Source organism: Podarcis erhardii (assembly GCF_964252035.2).
Source record: "Podarcis erhardii genome assembly, chromosome: 6".
In the NCBI taxonomy this organism is placed as follows: domain Eukaryota; kingdom Metazoa; phylum Chordata; class Lepidosauria; order Squamata; family Lacertidae; genus Podarcis; species Podarcis erhardii.
In genome coordinates, this window is record NC_138510.1 from 2,944,425 (window position 1) to 2,968,422 (window position 23,998).

The following is a 23,998-nucleotide window of genomic DNA, read 5'->3' on the forward strand; positions in this document are numbered from 1 at the left end:
AGGGAAACATATTAAGAAGAAGAAGAGTTTGGATTTGATATCCCGCTATATCACTACCTGAGGAGTCTCAAAGCGGCTAACATTCTCCTTTCCCTTCCTCCCCCACAACAAACACTCTGTGAGGTGAGTGGGGCTGAGAGACTTCAGAGAAATGTGACTGGCCCAAGGTCACCCAGCAGCTGCATGTGGAGGAGCGAGGAGTGGGGAATCGAACCCAGTTCACCAGATTACGAGTCCACTGCTCTTAACCACGACACCACACTGGCTCTCCCTAAATGAACATACTCCTTCCTTGAAGGTTTTTAAGCAGAGGTTGGATAGTCATCTGTCATGGATGTTTTAGCTGACATTCCTGCATTGAAGGGCTCCAGGTTGTCAACATCCTTCTTAAATTGTGGTGCCCAGAACTGGACACGATATTCATTGTGTGGTCTGACCAAGGAAGAACAAAGTGGGACTATAGGACTTCCCTTGGTCGGGACACTATACTTCTGCTGACACAACATAGAATAGCATTCGCGTTTTTTGCTGCTGCATCACACTGCTGACTCATGTTAAGCTTGTGGTCTACTAAGCCCTCTAGATCCTTTTCACATGTACTACTGGCAGGCCACGTGTCACCCATCTTATATTTGTGCAGCTGGTTCATCCTGCTTAAGTGCTGTGGGGATTAAATGAGGAGGGGGAAGAACCATGCCTGCTGCCTTGACCTCCCTGGAACTTAAGGTGGTATTATTGTTATTATTGTTGTTTATTAATTTATATATAAATGCAATACATAAATACATCATAAACTGGGAAGGTCCAACTCAGGTCTTGCCATTTGGAATGCTCCACATTCCCTGATGCTCACGACAGTTTGTCCATGATAAGAACACATCTGTTGGATTTCTTTTTATTTAACACAATTGTTACAAAATATAAGCAGAACACTGCAAATACACATACACATATACACTTCAAATAAGCACATATACATGAAAAAGGAACAAAAGAGAAAAGAAGAAGAAAAGAGAAAAGTTGGAAGAATTTCTTCCAAATTTATTTTACAAATATCTCAATATGAAAATACTAAAAAAAAAATCATTGGTTGACTTCCATCGCTTACACATCTGTTGGATTTTTAAGGGGAAAGGAAACTAATTTTAAGAGGGCTGATTTTAAAAGTGGGTGGGGGTCCTCTTTAAATTTCTAGAGCAGCTTCAGTCCTGGGGGGGGGGGGGAGAGGATTTGCACTTGAGCAGTGCAATGCTGTCCATGCCTTCCCTATTGTTTTCAAAGGCGTGTGTAGAGGATTGCAAACTTTGAAATGAGCCCGCTACACCCAGAGAAAATTGAAAGGGAGGTGTAGGAGAAGTGGGGAAACCCGCTGGATGGGAATCATAGAGCAGAGGGAGTGGTGCTTCTTGAAGGGCAGTCCATATCTCCATCATTTGCCTTGTGGGGCTGGGTATGGGGGGCCTGGTTTGCCTTGGGGCCCAGAATACTCTCTCGGAGCCTGGCCTGGCCTCCAGGCAATTTCCTACTGCAGGGCTGGCCACAGAACGGTGATGTATCTGTCTGCTTGGAAAGGGAAGTTAAATGGAGAAGAGGTGGGTGGAGGAAAGGCCTTTGGCCAGTTTACTAAACCATTTAGCAGTGGCCATTATGATCTGGGAGGAAGGGAGGGGTTGCAGACCGAAGGCCGTAGCTCCTCCAGTGGGTCACAGCTGTTCAGTTTGAGAAGTGTTGAGAACAGCCCTGAGATCTGCAGGTATAGGAAGAAGAAGAGTTTGGATTTGATATCCCGCTTTATCACTCCCCTTCAGGAGTCTCAAAGCGGCTCACAATCTCCTTTCCCTTCCTCCCCCCCAACAAACACTCTGTGAGATGAGTGGGGCTGAGAGAATTCAGAGAATTGTGACAAGCCCAAGGTCACCCAGCAGCTGCATGTGGAGGAGCGGAGACGCGAACCCTGTTCACCAGATTACGAGTCCTCCGCTCTTAGCCACTACACCATACTGGCTGTTGGGGTTATACACATTTTATTAATTAAATAATAATAATAATAATAATAATAATAATAATAATAATAATAATAATAATAGAAGTGAGCAGTAAAGCACCTCACAACCCTTTATGTCATTGCTCTATTTTCCCAACCCTCCAATTCCAAACTCACTAGTGAGGAAAATGTACTCTGCACATGCACAGAGTGTGTGTATGAACTTAACAACACTTAGCTTTATACTTTAAAGTGATTATTTTGTTAAATTTATTAATGCTGTTTTATAGATTATAAATGCTGCATTGATTTGTTAATCATATGAGTTTTGCTGTAACTGTGACATTTAGCTTATTTTTATTGCTGTTTTATTAATGGTTTTTTATCTATTATAATTGTTTTATTGATTTGTTAGTTACTTTGTATTATTTATGCTGTATTTAGAATCAAAAAATCATGTATGTTCTGTTATTGCTATTTATTGTTTGTAAGATGCTCTGAGACTCATTTGAATGAAAAGTGGCGTGGAAATTCAGTAAATCAAATCGGAGAGCCACTGACAAGGTGATGATGAAAAAAACCACATGGTTTTCAACCGGGCTTGCTCCCTGGTAATTATGCACAGGATCGCGCCGCAACCGGGATTCACAATCCCAAAATCAAGGCTGAGCGGCGTTCTGCACAAATTCAAGGGCACTGTGTCTTTTAATCAGTCATGGGCCCCTAATCCTTTCACTCTCATCCCGGGAACACTTTGCACATGCTCAGACACCCTCTTTTCTCCTTTCCCACGTGCTGGGGCGACGCCACGCCCCCGGGCGCTAGTCCGCGGCGAGGGCATTCTGCACATGCTCGTCGGCACCGGCTGCGTTTCGCCGGTGGCAAATGAGGTCAGCGCGAAGCTGCTGTAGGTCTCTAACCTCGGCCGGGAAAGCGGCGCACCTGCCGGCGACCCAGCAGCGCCCTCGGGGCGGCGTCTGGCGGCCTCGTCCGGGCTCGCTTGGCAGCGGGTCCGGCTCTCTCCCGGCCGCCCTCCTCCCGGCTCGCCAGGCCCGGAGCGCCCCCTGTGGCCGCCTGGCTGCCCCCGGGGCGCCCCTCCCTCCCTCGCCGGGCAGCCGCGCCGTCCTTGCCCCGGCTCCGCAGCGCGTCCTTGGCCCGCCGGCGCGCCCCGCCCCGTCCCTGGCCGGCCAGCAGCAGCAGCAGCAGCAGCAGCGCCGGCAGCCCGTCGTTGCGCGCGGCGCCCCGGGCGAGGACGAGCCGAGGCGGCGGCTCTAACAGGTGGGATCCCGCGGCGAGGGGGCGGAGGATCCAGCGGGCGGGGGCAAAGGAGGAAGGAGCGGCCAGCCCCAGCCCCAGCCGCCGACACCGACGCCGCCTGCCAGGCGAGCTGGTGCCCGCCGCGCCACGCCAGCGCCTGCTGCCGCCCCAGCTCGCCGGTGCCTTCCCAGCGCCGCCGCCCCCGGCCGTCCCGCCCGCCCGCCCGCCCGCCGCGGCGCCGGCCTCGCCCGCCCGCCCGCCGCCCGCCCTCGGGGCTCCTCCTTCCGCGCTCGCCTTGGCCACGCCACGCCAGGCAGGGCGCCGCGCTCGGCGCTCGCTCGCGCTCTCCGCCCGGGACAGGGGCTGCTCCGCCGCCGCCGCCGCCGCGATGCCGAAGCCGACCCAGCCGCCGCCGCCGCCGCCGCCAATCCTGCTGCGCTCGGCCAGCGGCGGCGGAGGCAGCCGGCCCGGGGACAGCGAGCTGGGCCGGCAGTTCCGGGACTGGTGCCTGCGCACCTACGGCGACTCGGCCAAGACCAAGACGGTGACCCGGAGCAAGTACCAGCGCATCGCCGAGGTGCTGCAGGGGGGAGCCGGCGCGGGCGGCGGAGGGGGCGGCGGCGGAGGAGGCGAGAAAGGCAAGTTCCAGTTCTGGGTGCGCTCCAAGGGCTTCCGCCTGGGCAACGGCGCTCGGGAGCCGCCGGCCGCGGCGGCGAAGATGGGTCAAGTGGTGGTCTATGTGCCGGTGAAGACGGGAACGGTTAGTGCGCCCCAAGCCTCTCTGTGCGTCCGTCCATGTGCCGTGTCTGTGTTTCCCCGGGTGGGTGGGTGGGTGGGTGCGATGGGGGGGGGTCGGCACCGCAGTGCCCCGGAGGGTGTGGTGGGAAAGAGGGTGTGTTGGTGCCCCGGCCCAGCCTATCCCGCCACCCCCCCCCGCCCTGTCCCGTCCCGTCCCGTCGCACCCTGTCCCGTGCCGCATGGCCAAGAGGGCGCGCCGGAGCTAGACAGATGCCCGCGCCTCCAGCCGCGCCCCCTCCCGCTGCCCTCCCCTCTCCCTTGGCACAGCAGGAGGTCATTTGGGGGTGGGAGCAAAGTGGGGGCGGCGGCGGCATGGCTGCGCTCTCGCATCTCCAGCGCTTTTCTCCACGGGGTCGGGACAGTCCCTGCTGCCAAGACCTCCCCCCCCCTCTCTCTCTCTCCCTCCCTCCCCGCCCCGGGAGGTCATTTTTTTTGGGGGGGGGGAGAGCGGAGACGCTGGGGAGGGGGAGGTGCCCCGCCTCCTCCTTCCACCCCCCCCCCGCGTCCTCCTCCTCCTCCTCCTCCAAATGTCCCACTTCCTCGAGCTCGGCAGGCGCCGGAGCGGGGCGGGGAGCGGGGTCGCCTTTGCGCGGGGCAGCCTCTCTCCCCGCGCCCCTCCCGGCCCAGCCAGCTGCAGCTTCAACCCCCCCCACCTCCACCGCCTTCCTCGTGCCAACGGATTGGGGGCCAAATCGCCCCCTTCCCCCCGGCAGGCGCGCGCGCGAGCGCGGAGAAGCGCGATGGGGAAGGGACCCCCAGCCCGTGCCTTCCCCTCCCGGCCGGCCGGGCGCCCCTCCACCTGCTCCCCCTCGACTGCCTTGTCCCGGGGAGGAGGAGAGGGAGAGGGGGGAGCCTTGCCCCTCCCTCCCCTCCCCCTTTGCCCCCGAGGGGAGGGGGCGGCCGGGGCTGCACCGGGCAGGTTGCGTTGCGCGGCGCCGGCTGCGCTCAGGGGTCTCCGCCGCCGCTTGCCGCCTGTCCCGCCGAGGCGCCCTCATTGTTCCGCGCCTGTCCGGCGGGCCCAGGACGCCGCGCCGCCCGCCCGCCCGGCCTCCGCACACCCCCTCGGCCTCGCCTCCGTCCCAGCAGGCTGCTGGCCCGGGAAGGCGCAGCCAGCCAGCCGAGCCGGCCCCCTGCCGCTCCCGCCCAGAGCCCGCATTGTTCCCTTGGCGAAGGCCGGGGCGCTTTCTCCACCCCCCCCTCCAAAGCGCACCCCCCAATTTAAACTTTCCGCCGGGGTGCGCGGACGGGGCGGGGCAGCCAGGAGCCGCCTCGTGCATTTGGACATCGGCGCCCGTCCCCTCCCCGGGCCGCCCCCGGCCCGTCCGCATCCATCCATCCCTCCATTCTCCCTCCCTCTGCTCAGCTGGCTGTGCCAGGGTGGGCTTGGGCACGCTGGGAAATAGAGGGGGGGCTCTCTCTCTTTCTCGCTCCCCCCCCAGCTCTCTCTCTCTCTCTCTCCAGCTCGCGTCTCTCTCCCCCCCCCACCCCGCCCCGGCGAGCCAGCCCGTCCCTTGCACCATCTGCCCAGGAGATTGGGCGCCTGGCAGACAATTGCTCGGAGGTGGCCTTGCTGGAAAAGTGCACTTCTGTGTGCGCGAATGCCCCCCTCCCCTCCCCAAGCAAGGAGGCACCAGCTTAGCTCTGCTGCTGCTGCTGAGCTCAAGGGCTGGCAGGGAGAATATTCTCCACGGGGAAGAAAAGTGTCTAGCAGAGGAGGAGAAGGAGGAGGGATTACTTATTTATTTAATATTTTCCCCTCCTTCCTTCTCCAGGCTTGCTGCTGCCATCAGGAGGGCACAGGAGGGGTTTTTCTTTTCCAGGCTGGGGGGAGGATGCCATGAGGGCAGCCCATCTGTGTGAAATGGGGCACGGCTTGCCTCCCATCTGGCCTCCCTGGTTATGGGGGGAGGAGGACGGCCATTCTCTTTCCCCTTGCCCCCCCTTTACGCAGAGAGCAATTTTTAGTGGATTTTAGTGCCGGAGCTAAATTTGGAGAGGTATTCTGACTCGAATGTTGCAAACACCCACTGAAAGTACCAGAAACCCTGCTTCTCTTTTCTGGTTTGTGCATCCTGCTTTTCTCAAATGATGTGCTTGTTTGGGGGCGCCCCACGGGGCCTGGGCTGCCTCCTTCCCCACATGTGAGTTCTCTCTCTCACACACATACCCTTAACCAGTCGCTGTGTGGTTTGGGACACCCTGGGGCCCTCCAGAGTCTGCCTTGCACAGTGACTAGCAGAAGCCAGGGAAATCCTGTGTGTGTGGGGGGGGGTGAGCCTCTGGGCCCAACACTTGCTTCCCTTTCCTGCGGGACCCACTGCACACCCCATGGCTTCTCCAAATCAACAAGCCACACCTTGGCCTCGTGAGGTTCAGAGGAGGGACCCAACAAGCTCCACTTCAGTCCCCAGAGATTGCAGTACCTGCCGGCAGCGGGACTGATGTCTGCTGGGGAAGAAGGGAGCCCAAAATGGCTCCAGCCCCTCTGCCATCTGCCTCAAACCCACCTGACCAGTTTTTCTGCTGGCCACATGGCTCCCAACTCCCCCTCTCCCAATATTTGTGTGTGTGTCTCTTTTTGTTTGCTTTTGGTTTAGCCTTTACCTTAGTCAGTGGACCTGTAGCTATTTTTTTGCATGCAATTATAAAATAGTTTGCATGCGCAGAGGAAGTGCCATCTCTTGCCTGGTGGGACTGTCCTGGGACAGACCAGGGCATGAGTAGGGAAAGTCAAGGAGCGCCCCCACCATCTTCCTCCCCAGTGTTAGAAATTAGCCAGGCACTCTAGGCAACTGGCATGGGTCCAATTGCTACCCTGGGGAAGTCTCTGGATCAGTGGCGTAGCGTGGGGGGTGCAGGGGGGGCCGGCCGCACCGGGCGCAACATCTTGGGGTTAGGGTTAGGGGGTGCAAATCCATGGGTTAGGGGGCACAAATCCACGGGTTGGGGGTGCAAATTACTTGCCTTGCCCCGGGTGCTGACAACCCACGCTACGCCACTGCTCTGGATGGTTGGCAGATGAACTCCCCATTTGACTGGGCCCTATAGCTTTCTGAAGCAAGTAAAGCAGAATGGCTTATGTATTGCAATTATAGTCCACCTTTTTCTCCAAGGAGTACATGGTTCACCCCCCTCAGTTAACCCCTACAACAACCTTGCGAGGTAGGCTAAGAGGCTATGACCCAAGGTCACCCAGTGAGCTTCATAGCTTAAATGGGGATTTGAGGTCTGGTCCTAGTCTAACACTTGAACCACTATTTTATTTTATTTTATTAAATTTGTATACCACCCTGTGCCCACAGGTCTCCTACTACACCCCACTGACTTTCTAGAGTACTTCTACTATAGGGCAGCTCTGTGAATTAAGTAGGTAAATAAATATGGGGAAAGCAAACTGTCATTTAGAGACGGAACGGAAATATCCTCCTTGAAGCTTGAATTTATTTTATTCTGGATTGTTTTATTTTATGTGCCAATGTGTTGTGAACCGCTTTGAGATTTTTATTCTTTAAGCTGTAAAGTGGTGTAGAACTGAAATGCATAATAATAATAATAATAATAATAATAATAATAATAATAATGTTCGTTGCAAGGGGGGGAATGGTGCCTAGTTATTCCGTTGTGGCCACTGTAGCCTAGGTTTAAAGGTGCCATTTGGTGATTAGCTTATATGTCTGAGTTTCTAACACCGTTCCACCCTCTTAAACACTAGGGGAGTGCATAATTCCTGCATTCTCCTGCACAACCCCCAAAGAGATGAAAAGTAGGGTTCTTGGCATAGTCACTGTTTATTCCAGAGGAGGCTTGCATAGGAGGATGTCCCAGTGGGTTGTGGCCTAAGGGCTGGATCTGCCCCCTCCAACTCCAGCACCTTTAATGCCCCCTAAACTGCCCCCCACCTCTGGGTCCCGTCCCCCAAAGCACGAAGCGTTCCAGAGGCTGTTTTCTGCCCTCCCAACCCTATGGCCATTTCCCTGCGTGGACTTCATGGGACCTGCATGAGACAGTCCTGGAAGGAAGTGTGTTTACCCTTTATGATAACACCCTTTGCATGTGCGCATTTTGAGAGGAGGTACTGTAGATCGACAAAGCCAACATTAGAGAAATGCATGGAGCAGAGGGCCATTGATGGCTGTGCCCTGCCCTCTGAATACCAGCTGGTGGAAACTGCAAGAGGGCAGAGTTTCTTTTGTCCCCAAACCTTCTTGTGGATTATTTTCCTTTAGGGTGTCTGATTGGCTACAGTGGGAGCCGGAGGTGGGCTAGACAGGACCCCCTTGCCCTGATATTGCATGCTCTTCTTATGATCTTATGTAATTCCATTACTATTCCTTCCTTTTTTCTCCCCTAAAAGGGCCACCCTCCCCGTGGCTTCTGGGTGCTGCTGTTTTTGCAATGCCTCTCGCCTCCGCTTTTCCACCTGGGCCTGGAACTGGGGGGGAATTGCAGGCAGGCAAACGCCTTTCCTTTGCAGTATATTCAATATTGCGCTTCTCTTCCTAGGCTTGGGTTTCTGACTAAGACGTCTGCCTCTTTCTCCCTGGCTAGGGAGGGGGGCGGCGGCGGCGGAGGCAGCATTCCTCGGTCAGCAGCGTCTCCTTACATCCTGTCCCATCCTCCTCTGCCAAAAATGTGCAGTGACCTTGCTGGGTGGTTGCCGTGGGGCGCCCCACTCGCTGACCTGTTGCTCCAGCCGTCGCATTTGCCTTTTGCTCACTGGGGGGGGGGGAGGGAGTGAGGGGCGGAGGGGAGAGGAGAGGAGGCCCCGCCAGCTAGCCAGGGCAAAAAACCCGCTGCTGCCGAGATGCTTCTAACTGGGGCAATTAGCTCTTCCAATTAGTAGGGCAAATGCTTCCCAGCCAGTTCCTCTCCTTCCCACCCCCTGCTCCATCCCAGGGGCTTTTTGGAAGTGGGGGGGGCACATTCCCACTGTTGCCACTGCAGGTTGTGTGTGTGCATGTGTGTGTTTGGAGGAGAGGCACTCTATTCCCCAAAACGTCCTTGGCTTTTGCAGACAAAGGGTTTGGGAATCCAGGCGGGTCCGCTGAGCAGGGAGGAGACCCTCTGCGAGGTCCTGTTCAGTGTCTGCAGGTTGCCAGGGGGAGAAATCTGAAGTCCAAAGAGATAGCAGAGGAGCGGAAGAATGTGCAAGGGATCCCGGCGGCAGGGATAAGATCTCTAAGATCTCGCCTCCTCTTGACAGCTCTGGCCTTGCTTGCGGCAGAGAGAGCGTCTGTGCGTCCTCGGTTCCTTCCAAGTCTTCCTCTCGGCTGGGCAGAGGAGATTGTCCTGGGCTCTTGCTTGCTGGGCCTAACTTTTCCCTTGCCCTCTTCTCCAAGCCCGGCCCTAATCGGCTTCAGGTGGATTGGGACGCTGCTGCAGGCTGTCTGCTGTTCCCGCCGCCCCCCCTCTCCTGGCAGAGGGACGGAGGCACCAGATGGTGCCGTGCTTTTGGAGAGCCGGGGTGGGACAGGCGGCCAGGCCTGTGTCTGGCACTGAAAAACTCCCTGCATGTCAGTTTTCCAGGCGAAGGTCTTTCTCGTGTGAGAGCACCAGACAAAGGCCTGGCCTGGGCTGCTGGAGGCTTCGCTCTCCCCTCTCTCCCCCCCCAGCCCCCCAGGGAGGGTGTGGGCTTGGTAACTGGCGCAGAGAGGTCCATGGGAAGCCTCTGGACCGTCCTAAAAACGCACCAGCCCCTCCCAGCTAGGGCTTGGCATTGGCTGTGTGGCAAAAGGCCGCCTTCCTTTTCGGCCCCCTGTCCTTCCATTTAGGCTTCTGTTGGGATTCCTGCGTTTCAGGAGGGGTTGGACTACATGATCCTTGAAGTGCCCGTCCGCTTTAGAGTTCTTTGAGTCTGTTTTATTGCAGGCAAACTCCGGCCCTCCAGATGTTTGGGGACTACAATACCCATCACCCGTGACCGCTGGTCCTGTTAGCTAGGGATGATGGGAATTGTAGTCCCAAACATCTGGAGGGCCGGAGCTTGCCTATGCCTGATTTAGTGTTGTTAGCCGCTCTGAGCCCGGCTTCGGCTGGGGAGGGAGGGATATAAATAAAATTGTTGTTATTATTATTATTATTATTATTATTATTATTATTATTATTACTACTACTACTACTACTACTACTACAACTATTGCATCTATCTAGCGCCTTTTCCTCCCAGGCAGTGGAGGTGGTTCCCGTTCAAGCCCCACAACAACCCTGAGAGGTAGGCTGGGCTCGGAGGGGGTGAACAGCATCCGAGCTCACCTAATGAGCTTGAACCCTGCTCTCCTGGGTCGTAGTTTGACACTGCACCACACCTAGGTTTTTTTTGTTGTTAATGGGGTTCTCCGTGCTGTTTGGCCGGATCAATGCTGTATTTCAGCCAGTCGGGTCTCGTCTTTGGCTTGTCATGATTACAGAGCCCAGGCCAGCCCAGCGGGAGAGATTCGCATCTCTGGCCAGCTGCGGCACAGACTCTCGGGGTGAGTCAAAACTGCGCTGCGAGATGGGCCTTGATTTACGACGGGCGTCGTGGACTTCAGGGCTCAAGAGTTCCTGTTGTTTGTTGCTGGCTCTGGTTTTCCTGCCTCCAGAGCTCTCTGTGGACGCCACGGAGGCTCAAGGCTATTGATGGATACTCGCCAGGGTGGCTATGCCCTCTCGTCACAGATGGAGTCAGCAATGCTTCTGCATGCCCGTTGCTGGAAAGAAGAGGGAGGGGTCTTGTGTTCGAATCCTGCTTGGGAGTTTCCCACAATAGGCATCAGGTTGGACACTGCGAGAACAGGGATACTGGTTTCTGACTTCCTATTAACATTTCGCCTCTTTATATGTAAACCAAGTCCTTATATTCATAATAATAATAATAATAATTTATACCCCGCCCTTCCCAGCCAAGACCGGGCTCAGGGCGGCTAACAACTAATAATAACATTGTGTATGCCATAAAATGCCAACAGTGTCCTTCAGCTCTCTATATTGGACAAACAGGCCAGACCTTACGCCAAAGAATAAATGGACATAAATCCGACATCAGGAACCACAAGACAGAAAAACCAGTAGGAGAACACTTCAATCTCCCAGGACATTCTATACAAGATCTCAAAGTAGCTGTTCTATTACAAAGGAATTTCAGAAATAGACTGGAAAGAGAAGCTGCTGAATTGCAACTTATCACCAAACTTAAAACTATGGAGAGACCTGGTTTGAATAAAGACATTGGATTCTTATCTCATTATACATGACAAAGCCATTTTTCACCTTCTCACCCCTTGCTTTTTCCTGTTAGACCTATTGCAGTCGTTAAGAGTCGTCAACAGGCTCATCGCAGCTATCTGCCAATCACCCATTCCCACCACCCTTCTGAGTAATACCCCTCCCCACCTTCTCACTATATAGAAAGGTCCGGTGACTTCTGTTTCAGTGTATCTGAAGAAGTGTGCATGCACACGAAAGCTCATACCTAGAACTAACTCAGTTGGTCTTTAAGGTGCTACTGGAAGGAATTTTTTTATTTTGTTTTAACTAATAATAAAAACAAGTTGATTGAAATACAACTTAAAAAACAAGATTAAAACACAACATTAAAACATTAAAACATTAAAATGCAGCCTCATCACAGGAGGAGAAAGGAAAAAAGAAAGAAGGGGAGGGAATCAAATTGATTCCAAGCCAAAGGCCAGGTGGAACAACTCTGTATTACAGACCCTGTGGAAAGAAATCAGATCCTGCAGGGCCCTGGTCTCATGAGACAGAGCGTTCCACCAAGTTGGGGCCAGTGTTGAAAAGGCCCTGACTCTGGTTGAGGCTAATCTGACTTGCTTGGGGCCTGGGACCTCTAGGGTGTTGCTATTTATGGACCTTAAGGCCCTCCGCGGGGCATACCGGGAGAGACGGTCCCTTAGGTACGAGGGTCCTAGGCAAAACATTTCAGCTCAAACCTACAAACGCTTTCAAACGTGTACACTTTTCTTTCATATAAAATATAAATTTGCTCCAGTCCTTTTGAAACAGTTCATCTCGTCGATTCCGGAGACCCTAAGAATTTAGTAAAGATGTTTGGAAGTCAGAAAGAGGGAGGGAAGGAAGTTGGTGCAATATTTAAGGTTGTCGTTGTATGTAACAAATGTGATCTTGATAATTATGGAAAACTCAATAAAAATCAATTATATATATATAGAGAGAGAGAGAGAAATGAACAGGGATGCTGAGCTGGATGGGCCGCCGGCCTGATCCGGCGGGCTCTTCTTGCTTTCAGTGACAGCTGACGGATGGTCACCTGCCATGGATGCTCTAGTTGAGATTCCTGCATTCCAGGGGGTTGGACTAGATGACCCTTGGGGTCCCTTCCAGCTCAATGATTCTAAAGATCCATTTGGGGGGCTGGAGAAGGGGAGACTATAAGTCAGTTGGGAGCTGCAAGAATCCCTAAATTACGCACAGTCTGTGCCTCCAGGCACAGAGGCAGTCTATCTGGCAAAATCTAGGAGGCCCTCCTTCTGTTCTTCTGGGGCTTAAATGCTGCTTGCTGCTTTCCCATGGTGGGTGCCGGGAGGACAGGGTAGCGGCCTGGTCCAGCAGGGTCATATGGTGTCCTGGTGGAACTCCAGCGCCAGAGGCAGTCTACCTCCCTTTGCAGGTTCTTAGGCTCAGGTTACATCCTTAGAGAGCCTCTTGTATAGATCCAATCTTGTATAGAGGGGATTTCATTACTCTTCCATTTTGCTGCGATCAAAACTCTTGCTGCCGCCGTCGCATATAAAAAGATTGGATCCAAAAGCTGACAGAATATGCTGAATTAGATGGTCTATCAGAAAAAAATAAATAATAAATCAAAACAGGAATTTGTTTCAAAATGGGAGGTTTTCAAAGAATATCTGAAAAATAAATATAGTAGTTTAAATTCTGTTGCAGCATTCAAGGAACTTCAGTAATAGTTGCAAGGTAGATATAAGAAATTAGATTTATTAAGGATAAGTTTAATTATGATAAAAGTGGCGATAAGTAATATGAAATTGAAATATGGAATAGACGGGAGGTTGGGTCTTTAGTGTTAAGACCAATATATGTTTTATTGTTTGCTAAGAAAATTATGTGTCTATGGTTATTCTTGTGTGTAATTTGGTATTTGTGGTTTTTTTTCCTTGTTGTATCAATAAAAATCTTTAAAAAAAATAAAAATAAAAATACATCCTTAGAGAGCCTCCAGCGTCAGAGGCAGTCTATTATGCCTTGTAGGTTCTCAGGCTCCTATTTCCATCCTGAACCTATCAGTGGTTACTTTGCAGTGGGGTGTTTGCTGAGGAAAGGTGGGGTGTTCAGGGAGCTGGAATCCTCTCCCACCTGCCCTACAAATTGGACTTTAAAAAGATAGTTGCACGCCTCTTTTCAGCAACAGGAGTAGCAGCTGAAGGCCCAAAGACAAATCCAGCCCATTGACAAGGATCTGCTGGGGTGGAATACAATATTCCAGTCCACATTAAGGCAAAGCACAGATTGAGGTTCAGGCGGTGGAAGAGGATGTTATTTTGTGTCTTTTTCCCCCCCAAATTTTTTTATTCATTTTATAACACAAATAAAAAACACAAACAGAAAAGACAAACAATGCAAACAAAGTCTTGTCATAACCTTATTTTTCTAAACATTGTTAAGTGGGCTTCCCCAAGTCCCACCTATCTGATTTTCATTTTACTTCATCTTTAGCAGTTTACATATATCAAAATTTCTAACCATCTTTTTTTTTCTTCACACTTAGTTTAACCATAAAAAACTTCACATTTTATCACTTATAAAATACACTATCTTCTACTTCTAACCCTACCACCTATATCCACTTCCAAAGCTATTCTAAGATTTAAATATTAACATATTTTTTTTCAAATATTCCTTAACTTCTTCCAATCTTCTTCCACCGTCTCTTCTCTCTGGTCTCGGAGTCTCCCGGTCAGTTCGGCAAGTTCCATATAGTCCATCATCTTCATCTGCCATTCTTCGATAGTTGGTAAATCTTGTTTCTTCTAATTCTTTGCTAGCAATATTCTCGCAGCTGTTGTGGCATACAGAAAAAAAGCAATATCCTTTGGGAATTTCACTCCACTATACCAAGTAAAAAGGCTTCTGTTTTTTTAATAAATGTGTTTCTCAACACTTTTTTCAATTCATTATAAATCCTTTCCCAGACGTCTTTTACCTTGTCCACCACATGTGGTAAAAGGTTCCTTCTTTTTTACATTTCCATTGAGTCTTGTGGCTGTGCTGCTGTTTTCCGATGCCATGCCTCTACTTGCTCTGCCCTTGCCGCCCCCATCAAAAAGCACCACAACTGTATTACCCTTTTCATGGAATCGTAGAGTCATAAGGGCCCCCCAAAGGTCCTGTAGTCCACCCCCCTGCAATTTCTGCAACAAGGTCACAAATGGCTGTGCTGTCAGGAGCGGATGGGAGGTGCACTTCAGAACACCTGGGGGCAACACCAGGTTGGCAAAGGCGGATTTCGTGGATTAATTGCTCCAAAAATCAATGGCTCAGGCAACAGGCTTCTTAGAAGCAATTATAATTGCTTACAATGTGAGTACTTGAAATCCATGGGCGGAAACCACCCTGGTTCTCTCACCCAGGAGAATACCTTTTCTGCTACGAAGCCTTGGAAGTTGCCTGAGAGATGCCAGCTGAGCTTTGTCCATCTCGCCCAGCTTTTGCCAACCTGGTGCCCTCCAGATTTTGCACTACAACTGCCAGCAGCTCCAGCCAGCACAGATGGAGGGTGCCAGGGTTGAACCTGAGTTCTTCTGCATTCTGATTTCTTCTATTGCTCCCAGTGAGCAATAGTTCCTCCCGTGACATGTTGCATGCATCTGCTAAGGAACAAAAGAAGGAATGCTTCTTTCTTCCAGAGCCAGTGTTTTATTCATATGCAAATATATGTAGATCCAATCAATTCAATTTGTTAAGATAATATTAATTGACTAAGATTTCTTTTCATCTTGTGACCTCCGTAGACCGACTCTCTGTCTTCTGCGCTCTTGTAGTTGTCCTGTAGGGTTTTGTGTCCTAAGAACTTTGCTCGTTTTTGAGAGAAATCAAGTTGCTAGACCTCATGGGGCAGCCTTTCCCAACCGAGTGCTCTCCAGGTTGCTTAATGGCCACAGTGGCTAGGACTGATAAGAATTGGGAACTCAGGAGGGTACCAGGTTGCAGGAAGGCTGAACGGAGAGACACCTTTGAATGTTGGAAGATCGGGGACAGAAGTCCTCCACGCAGTGCTTTGTTAAACTGTGGAACTCCCTGCCACAGTAATGGCCACCAACCTAGATGGCTTTAAAAGAGCATTAGATCCAGCAGGGTTTTCTTACGTTTGTATGTATTTATGCTGGCTGTGGCTGATGGGAATTGTAGTCTCATCTGCAATATCACCTCACACCTTATATACCCAGCTGACCATTGCAGTCTGCAGGAGAGGGCGTTCTGCAAGAAGTTTTGTAAGGAGAAATATATGAAATATTGGAAAGAAGAGAGATATTAGTTATGAGATTTAAATGTAATAGTGAAAATAAGAAATGCAAATTAAGTAAACAGATGGGGAAATTTTCAGATGTGATTGATGGAAGTAAAAAGAAATTGTATAAGATGTAAAAGTATGTTTAATTATTGTTGAAAAACTAATAAAAAATTATAAAGAAAGAAAGAAAGAAAAAGTCTTCTGCCGCAGAGACGGTGCCTTTCTAATATTCAGAAGGAGGGGATTGCCAAAAGTAGGGGCCATCACTCTCAAGACCCCGTACCTGTAGAAGGGATCTCCTGACAAAGATGGTATTTGTAGTCCTACTAGCATAGTTGATTACAGTTGCTCTTCAAATAATTCGTATATTTCTTCCAGTCTTTTGTAAATCTCTGGTCCCGCAGGTTTCGAATCCTTCCTGTCATTTTATCAAATTCTGCGTAGTCCATTAACTTTGTCTGCCATTTTCCTTTCGTCGGTATTTCTTCTTGCTTCCATTTCTGAGCCAACAATACTCTTGCCGCTGTTGTTGCATTAAATTTTTTTTTACATCCTCTCTATTAATATCCTCACCTATAAAACCAAGTAAAAATGCTTCTGTTTTTTTTAGAAATGTATATTTCAACATCTTTTTCAACTCATTATATATCATTTCCCAGAAGTTTTTTATCTGCATTGGAATCATTTTTGATAAGTTTTTAATTCCAATTTTAATTTAAATTATCCCTTGCTTTCTACTCCAAGCTCCTTTGTCGGGGAGATTTAAACAGAATACAGGAAATAAAATAAATAGCAAGTGGCTCAAAGCGTCTGGAAGGCACAGGGTTGGTGAAGTCTTCCCTGTTGTAAGGGGCGAGAAATGGATCTTGCCTCTCATGGAGTTGGAAGGGGTACCCCAAAGGTCATCTAGTCCAGCCCCTGCAATGCAGGGATCTTTTGCTCATTTTGGGGCTTGAACTCATGGGATCAAGAGTCTCATGCTGTATTGGCTGAGCGATCCCAGTCAGAATAACTGGGCGTCATTTGGCTCCCATCTGCAAAGCGGGGATGATAAACTTTGGCTTACCTTACAAGGTTCCTTTTGGAATGGGAGACCAAAGATGAAGAAGTAAAATCAGTATTTAATTTTATTTTTAGGTTTGACGTTATGTTATTAATAACCTTTTCTGTTGAGAGATAGCAAAGCAGGTGGAAAGAGAAACAAACCAGAAACGCAAGTTGGGGGAAGTCTTGGAGGGGAGGGAGGGAAGAATATATAGTAAACGTTAAGAATTTGAGACGTATGTAATGAATGAAAATGAAAAATGAATTTATTTATTTTTTTAAGGTTCTTGCAAGCATAGCCTAGATCAGGGTCGGCAACCTTCGGACCATGGGCCACAAGCGGCCCACGGGGGTCGTTTAAGCGGCCCCCGATCCACCCACTCGGCAAGTCCCCGTGCGCTGCGCTAAACAGGTGCAACGCAGAGCGGGGACTTGCTTCCGCGGCGCCGGAAATCGCGTCTGCACAGACACGATCCGTCCCATGGAGCGATCTCCGCTGGAGTGAACCAGCCCAGGCGAGGTAAACCTCGCCAACCCCTGGCCTAGATAATGTGCACAAAGCGGTTTCAGCATTTCAGAAGTCTGTCAGGTGTTTCTTCAGCCTTCTCTCGTGGTTCCTGTGTCTGCCCCGTCCTTCTCTTGAGACAAGAGCCCCGCATGGAAGGCGAACTCCCACGTGTCCGGGAGAGAGATCGAGAGAGATCTTCGCTGTGCTATTTTTGCAATTAGCTCGGTAGAAGCCACACAGGCAGGGTGGGTGGAATGAAGGAGATAAAATGGCCTTTCCTCGATTATTTGCACGTAAGAGCTGACATGACAGAAGCCTGTGAAATTATGCATGACGTGGGGATAGCATGAGAACTTGTGGACGTCCAGGAATGCTGAATGTTGGAAGATTCAAGACAGTTGAAATACTTTTTCCGCGCAGCGCATTGATAAGATCCATTTGGGGACGCCAAATTTTGGGCTCTCCGTATTGCGACAGATTACCAAAGTCTGCCCCTGGTGAAAGTGTTGTGTTGTTGCGGGGAGATGGCTGGTGTTAAGGATATGAAATGCCCTTTCCCTGATTATCGGAACATAAGGATTCCTCATGCATGGTCAAACTTAACCGCCAGTCCAAATCTGCACCAGGGGGAGGTTCACACGCAAGGTTCACACGAAGGTGGAAACTAAGATGCATCCATTGTTCCTGGTCCGAGCGAATGAACATTAGGTGATGAGTTTCTAGCACTTGGGGTTTCCCTGCCTCCTTACCGAATATTTCCTTAATAGGCGTTCACTCTGAGTGCGTGTTTCCCAATCCTGTAATGTAGGTTAGACTGAAAGGCGGTCACTGGTCAAAGGTCACCAATGAGCTTCTTGGCTGAGCGTGGATTTGAACTCTGGTCTCCCAGGTCACACAATCCAACACTCCAATCGTTACACCACAGCAGCAAGCCCAATTACTTGTTGTTGTTGTTTAGTCATTTAGTCGTGTCCGACTCTTTGTGACCCCATGGACCAGAGCACGCCAGGCACTCCTGTCTTCCACTGCCTCCCGCAGTTTGGTCAAACTCATGCTGGTAGCTTCCAGAACACTGTCCCACCATCTCGTCCTCTGTTGTCCCCTTCTCCTTGTGCCCTCCATCTTTCCCAACATCAGGGTCTTTTCCAGGGAGTCTTCTCATGAGGTGGCCAAAGTCTTGGAGCCTCAGCTTCAGGATCGGTCCTTCCAGTGAGCACTCAGGACTGATTTCCTTCAGAATGGAGAAGTTTGAGCTTCTTGCAGTCCATGGGACTCTCAAGAGTCTCCTCCAGCACCATAATTCAAAAGCATCAATTCTTCGGCGGTCAGCCTTCTTTATGGTCCAGCTCTCACTTCCATACATCACTAAGCCCAATTACTACTGCTACTAATTTTACTATTTATATGCCACCCATCTGGCTGGGTTTCCCCAGACACTCTGGGTGGCTACAGCACATATAAAAACACAGTAAAATGTCAAACATTAAAAACTTCCCAATGTAGGGCTGCCTTCAGATGTCTTCTAAAAGTTGTGTAGTTGTTGATCTCCTTGACATCTGATGGGAGGGCGTCTCACTGGAAGCGTGCCACTACCGAGAAGGCCCTGTGCCTGGTTCCCTGTAACCTCACTTCTCACAGTGAGGGAACCACCAGAATGCCATCAGAGCTGGACCTCAGTGTCCGGGCTGAACAACAGGGGTGGAGACGCTCCTTCAGGTATCCTGGGCAAAGGCCATTTAGGGCTTTAAAGATCATCGCCAACACTTTGAATTGTGCTCGGAAATGTACTGGGAGCCAGTGAAGATCCTTCAGGACCGGTTATATGGTCCCAGCAGCTGCTCCCAGTCACCAGTCAAGCTGCTGCATTCTGGATTAGTTGTCTAAACCTAAGAGTCGCCAAGCCATTTGAGATTGATAAACATAAAACCATAGTAAAAAACAAAGCAAAAATAAATCATTCCATTATATCTGTATACCGCCCTTCATCCATAGACCTCAGGCCTGTTTGCAACACAGAAGTACAAGATAAAAACAGAAAATGCATAATAAAAACTCCAAATTATTTGCACCAGACTTCTCCCCAACCAGTTGCCCTTCCAGATGTTTTGGACAACTCCCATCATCAGCTGCCAGCATTTGTAGTCTGGAGGGGTACCTGGTTGGGGAGAAGGGAGACCCAAACCACGTATGAAGATGTGCTTCCGGGCTGTTGCCGTAAGAACCTGCCTGTCGCTTTGAGCCGACGCGCCCAGGTCTTTGCATCTGTAAAGTGAAATCTCTTCTCTGCTTGTTTCCTCTCACCCATCATGGTTTATTAAAACCCCTCGTCATCTTTCTCCCCACCGCAGTAAAAGAGCCAGGAGTGCCAATTGCGAAGCCATCCTTTGCAGGCAAAGGCTCCTCTCCCCACATTACCCTTGCGCTTGCTGTCTGTTGTGACTCTTTCTGATGTGTGTTGACTAGGAAAGCAGCGCATACCAGATTCTAGAGGCTGATGCACAATAGACTTCTGTCTTGACATCCTAATGATGATTTCAGCCGGAGCACAGCTCAGGTCTCTGCGTGAATCCGGGAGAGGAGAGATCGTAGGAAGAGACCCCACTCCGGTGTCTTGTCCTTCCCTTCTCCTTTTTCCTTCTGCTTGAAAAAGAAGCGGCTCGGCCGGTTGCTTCAGGCAGCAAAATGTCTGGGGTGGCTCTAAAAGAGGACTTGGGGGGGGGGCTAAGGCAGTAAGCAGTGGCTACTGTCTTCTGCTTTTATGGCGGCAGGCAGTGCTTCTCTCAATGCCAGTGGCTGGGAATCAGAAGACTGCAGCTGCTACACTCTTCTCCTGTGTGTGGGCTCCCCACTGGAGTTTCTGGTCGGCCACTGTGAGAACAGGATACTGGACTCAATGATTCAGCAGGCCCTTGTGTTTTTGGGTTGGCACCAGCTTCCTTGTTCTAAGGTGGCGGAGGAATCTTGCTGCGAACCACCCTGTGGTTTTCAAACCAGTCTAATAAATTGAATTAAATCAATCTATCCCCCGTGATGGAGGAGTCGCAGCTAGAGAACCCCGAACAGAATGGCCACACAACCTCTGTTCAGAAACCTCTAACGAAGGAGGGTCCCTCGCCTTCCTTTTCAGTGAAAGTTCTTCCTGACGTTCAGTCAGAATCGCCTTTCCTGAACCCAGCTGTTTGGGTCCTGCCCTCCGGAGCAGCAGTAAACAAGCTCGCTCCTTCTCCATCCAGCCCACCTGCCCCAGATTGGACCACTGCTATGCAAAGAAGCCACGGGGTTTGGATTCTGCCCTAAAACCAAGCCTGCCTGCTCACTGCTTCCTTTGTCTAGCTTCCCTGCGGCCTCCCTCTCTCCTCCACCTCCTCCTCTGATGCTGTGAGCATCGCTCCCTTTGTTGCTTAGATGCCAGGGATGGGCAGCAGTGCCATTCTGCACCCCCCACCCCGATGCTCTGCGGCGAGGCTGCCTCTCCCCCCCCCCCCCGCAAGCTCTCCCTTTGTGCAGAAATGCTTTTAAGGCCCTTTTATTATTTCCACCTCCTCTTCTCCCAAGACCCATGGGACAGCTTCCCTCGCCGGAAGTGCACAGCTTTGCATCGGGGATTTTTGCCAGCCGCCTAGCTGAACCATCCTTTGGTCTCCCGGCTCTTTACCTGCGCAAGTATTTCTCTGCTCCGGCAGAAGCCCTGGAGCTTGCGGCGGGTATTAAAGGTCAGTGTGGGCTGGGATGCACAGCCCTGTCTCTTAGCAACCGGGTCCTTCCTCCGAGCTGGACACAGAGGAAGCGCATCCTTTAAACACTGCTTCTGCTGCACCAGGGGAAAAAACCACAGTGATGTGCAGAGGAGGCGGGTGAAAGGATCAGGCCAGGATCTCTCCCCCTCCTGCTTTTCAGGCACTTAAGAAAGCTCAGAGCCGTCCCAATCAAAGCTGCCCTTTAATTGCTTCTCTCTCCTGCGTGGGCTGCCTCTTCCAAGGTAAACAGATAGGCCATTGGCTGGCAGCGGCAGGAGGCCTCGTTCCAGATACCCGGCGAGGAGCAACACTGCATTATTGATTCTCCTCTGGTCCTAGCAGGCAAGGGGTGCTGCTTGCATCTTCCCAGAAAGCACCTCTTTTGGGGTCCTCCTCTCCCCCTACTTTGCATGCACACACATGCAGCTGCCCCTTTCTGCCTCTCTGCAAGCCCGAAAGCTGTTTCCTCTGCTTGGAGCAAGGGTTCGACTCCAGCCAACAAGGTCTTCATTCTGAAACCTTGGATGTCTCCAATTCCTCTCCCTGCCCAATCCCTCACTTTGTTCCTCTAATTAATAACTCTGCAATTGGTCCCACAGGAGCCTCGGCTTCTGTTTGCGTCAAAGTGCAACCTGTTGGTTGCCGACTTCCCCCTCCTCGCCCCCGAATTGTGGGTGGGAGGGAGCAGGGCAGATGGCTGGAAGTCTCCTCTGGCTTTTCACACCGGCCTCTTCCTCCAAAACGGTGCGTCTCGCTTTCTCCCAGCAAAGTTTTGCTGTTCGGAAACATTGGTTCAGTTAAATTGTCTACCTGCTGCAAGACCACAAGAAGAGGCAGGTCGTCGTTCACTGGTAGAGCATCTCTTTTGCAAGTTCCCAGGGTCAGTCTCTGGCAACCTTTCCAGGTGGGGTTGCTAAGGGACTCTGATCTGAAATTGTGGATAGCTGCTCCTGCCAGTTTGTGTTGAAGACAATATTGAACAACATGGACTCTGGCAACGTCCTGAGTGCCAGGACCTGGTAATTGACACAGGTCTCTCTCCCCAGAAGAGCTTTTTAATGGCAGCTTGAACTGCAGACTTTGTCAGGTTACCATGCTTGTTCTGCCTCTGTGTGAAAACACCCACATTTAATGTAGAGAAGAACATAACAGAATAATAATAATAATAATAAATTTTGTTTTATACCCTGCCTTCCCTGGCTGGAGCAGAGCTCAGGGCGGCTAACACCAATAAAATCACAGTAAAAACATAATAGGGGGGAAAGAGAGTGGAGGGAAAGGAAAGGAAAAAAACCCAATTTAAAATACAGGTTAAAATGCAATTTAAAATGCAGCCTCATTTTAAAGCAACTGATAAATCAAAACCATAAGGGGAGGGAAACATAAGGGTCAGACTGAGTCCAAACCAAAGGCCAGGCGGAACAGCTTTGTCTTGCAGGTCCTGCGGAAAGATGTCAAGTCCCGCAGGGCCTTAGACTCTTGTGACAGAGCGTTTCACCATGTCGGGGCCAGTGCTGAAAAGGCCCTGGCCCTAGTTGAGACCAATCTAACCTCCTTGAGGCTCGGGACCTCCAAAGTGTTGTTAGAACCTGCCTGCTGAATTGCATACCCTCCAATATTTCTCTGATGAAAATAGGGACATCCTATTCAGGGATGAAGGGACCAGCATGACTAAGCCGCTTCTGGTGAACCAGAGCAGTGCACGGAAACGCCATTTACCTTCCCGCCGGAGTGGTACCTATTTATCTACTTGCACTTTGACGTGCTTTCGAACTGCTAGGTTGGCAGGAGCAGGGATCGAGCAACAGGAGCTCACCCCGTCGCAGGGATTTGAACCGCCAACCTTCTGATCAGCAAATCCTAGGCTCTCTGGTTTAACCCACTGCGCCACCCGAGTCCTTAAAAAGGCGGGATATAAATGCAATAAATAAGTTATTCTGTTTACCTGCTTAAGAAGGTTGGAGAGGCCAGCCAGATGGAGATGTCAGCCACCAACTTAGCACCCAGAGATCTCCAGTGGTCACCATTGGACCCGCGCCAGTTGCAAAACGCGCCTGGCACCTGGCTAATTTCTAACGCTGCTTGAAAATAAGTTTTCAGCAGACATCAAAAGGTCAAAGCAGAAGGCGCCTGCTGAATCTCTACCGGGGGAGCATATTCCACAGGGCTAGGTTTCTTGTTGATGTCAGATGAGCCTCACCAACTCAGGGGATGACTAATGGTGCTTCTGCAGATGAGCTCAGAGATCAAGCTGGGATATAAAGGTCCAGGCTGGAGCTGAACCAAATTGGTTCAGAGGTTTGTAGATGAATACAAGGACCTTGAACCTGGCTTGGCAGGAAGTGGGCAGTCAGTGCAGGCGTTATAACCATGACCGCTTCATAAAGATAGTAAATGGCCCTGGGGAGGGGGCAGTATCCTGCTGTACCCTGCAGTGCAATTGCCAGGGGTCCAAGGAGCATTCACTCAGAGCTTCTCTCTGAACCTGATGGAAAGAACAGAACAAACACAATATGGTGGTTCTGATGCCAATCCAACTGAGTTGGTTCCAGAGTACTCAACGGCACAAAAATCTGAGAGATCAAGCGGAAGTAGCGGACACTTTTCCTTCTATTTCCTCGTCTGGGCGACTAAGACTGAGTTGGTTCTGAAAGTGAGCCTGACCCCAGATTGGTGTGGATCTGGATAATTAGTCACACCCAGGAATACTGGTTCAGGGTGCTGAGTGCTGTTAGGAGACCCCTATACCTCTTTCGGGGGATGCGGGTGGCGCTGTGGGTTAAACCACAGAGCCTAGGACTTGCCGATCAGAAGGTCGGCGGTTTGAATCCCCACGACGGGGTGAGCTCCCGTTGCTCGGTCCCTGCTCCTGCCAACCTAGCAGTTCGAAAGTACGTCAAAGTGCAAGTAGATAAATAGGTACCACTCCGGCGGGAAGGTAAACAGCATTTCCGTGTGCTGCTCTGGTTCGCCAGAAGCGGCTTAGTCATGCTGGCCACATGACCCGGAAGCTGTACGCTGGCTCCCTCGGCCAGTAAAGCGAGATGAGCGCCGCGGCCCCAGAGTCGGTCACGACTGGACCTAATGGTCAGGGGTCCCTTTACCTTTACCTATACCTCTCTCGGAGCTTATATTTCCAGAGTGTTTCACTTGCTCTTCCAGGGATCTCTGGGAACTGTAGCTCT

General features: G+C 50.9%; 1 protein-coding gene across 2 annotated transcripts in view; it reads left to right on the forward strand.

The window, feature by feature from the left end:
* Positions 1 to 3,629: 3,629 nt before the first annotated feature.
* Positions 3,630 to 23,998, forward strand: part of NOL4L (nucleolar protein 4 like) — a gene marked incomplete at its 5' end in the record, with an annotated part of 145,986 nt that continues 125,617 nt past the window's right edge. For both annotated transcript variants that reach the window (XM_081867679.1, XM_081867680.1), the window contains one exon: positions 3,630 to 4,001. In XM_081867679.1, coding sequence (XP_081723805.1) covers positions 3,630 to 4,001 — 372 coding nt within the window. The remainder of the gene's footprint in view (positions 4,002 to 23,998) is intronic.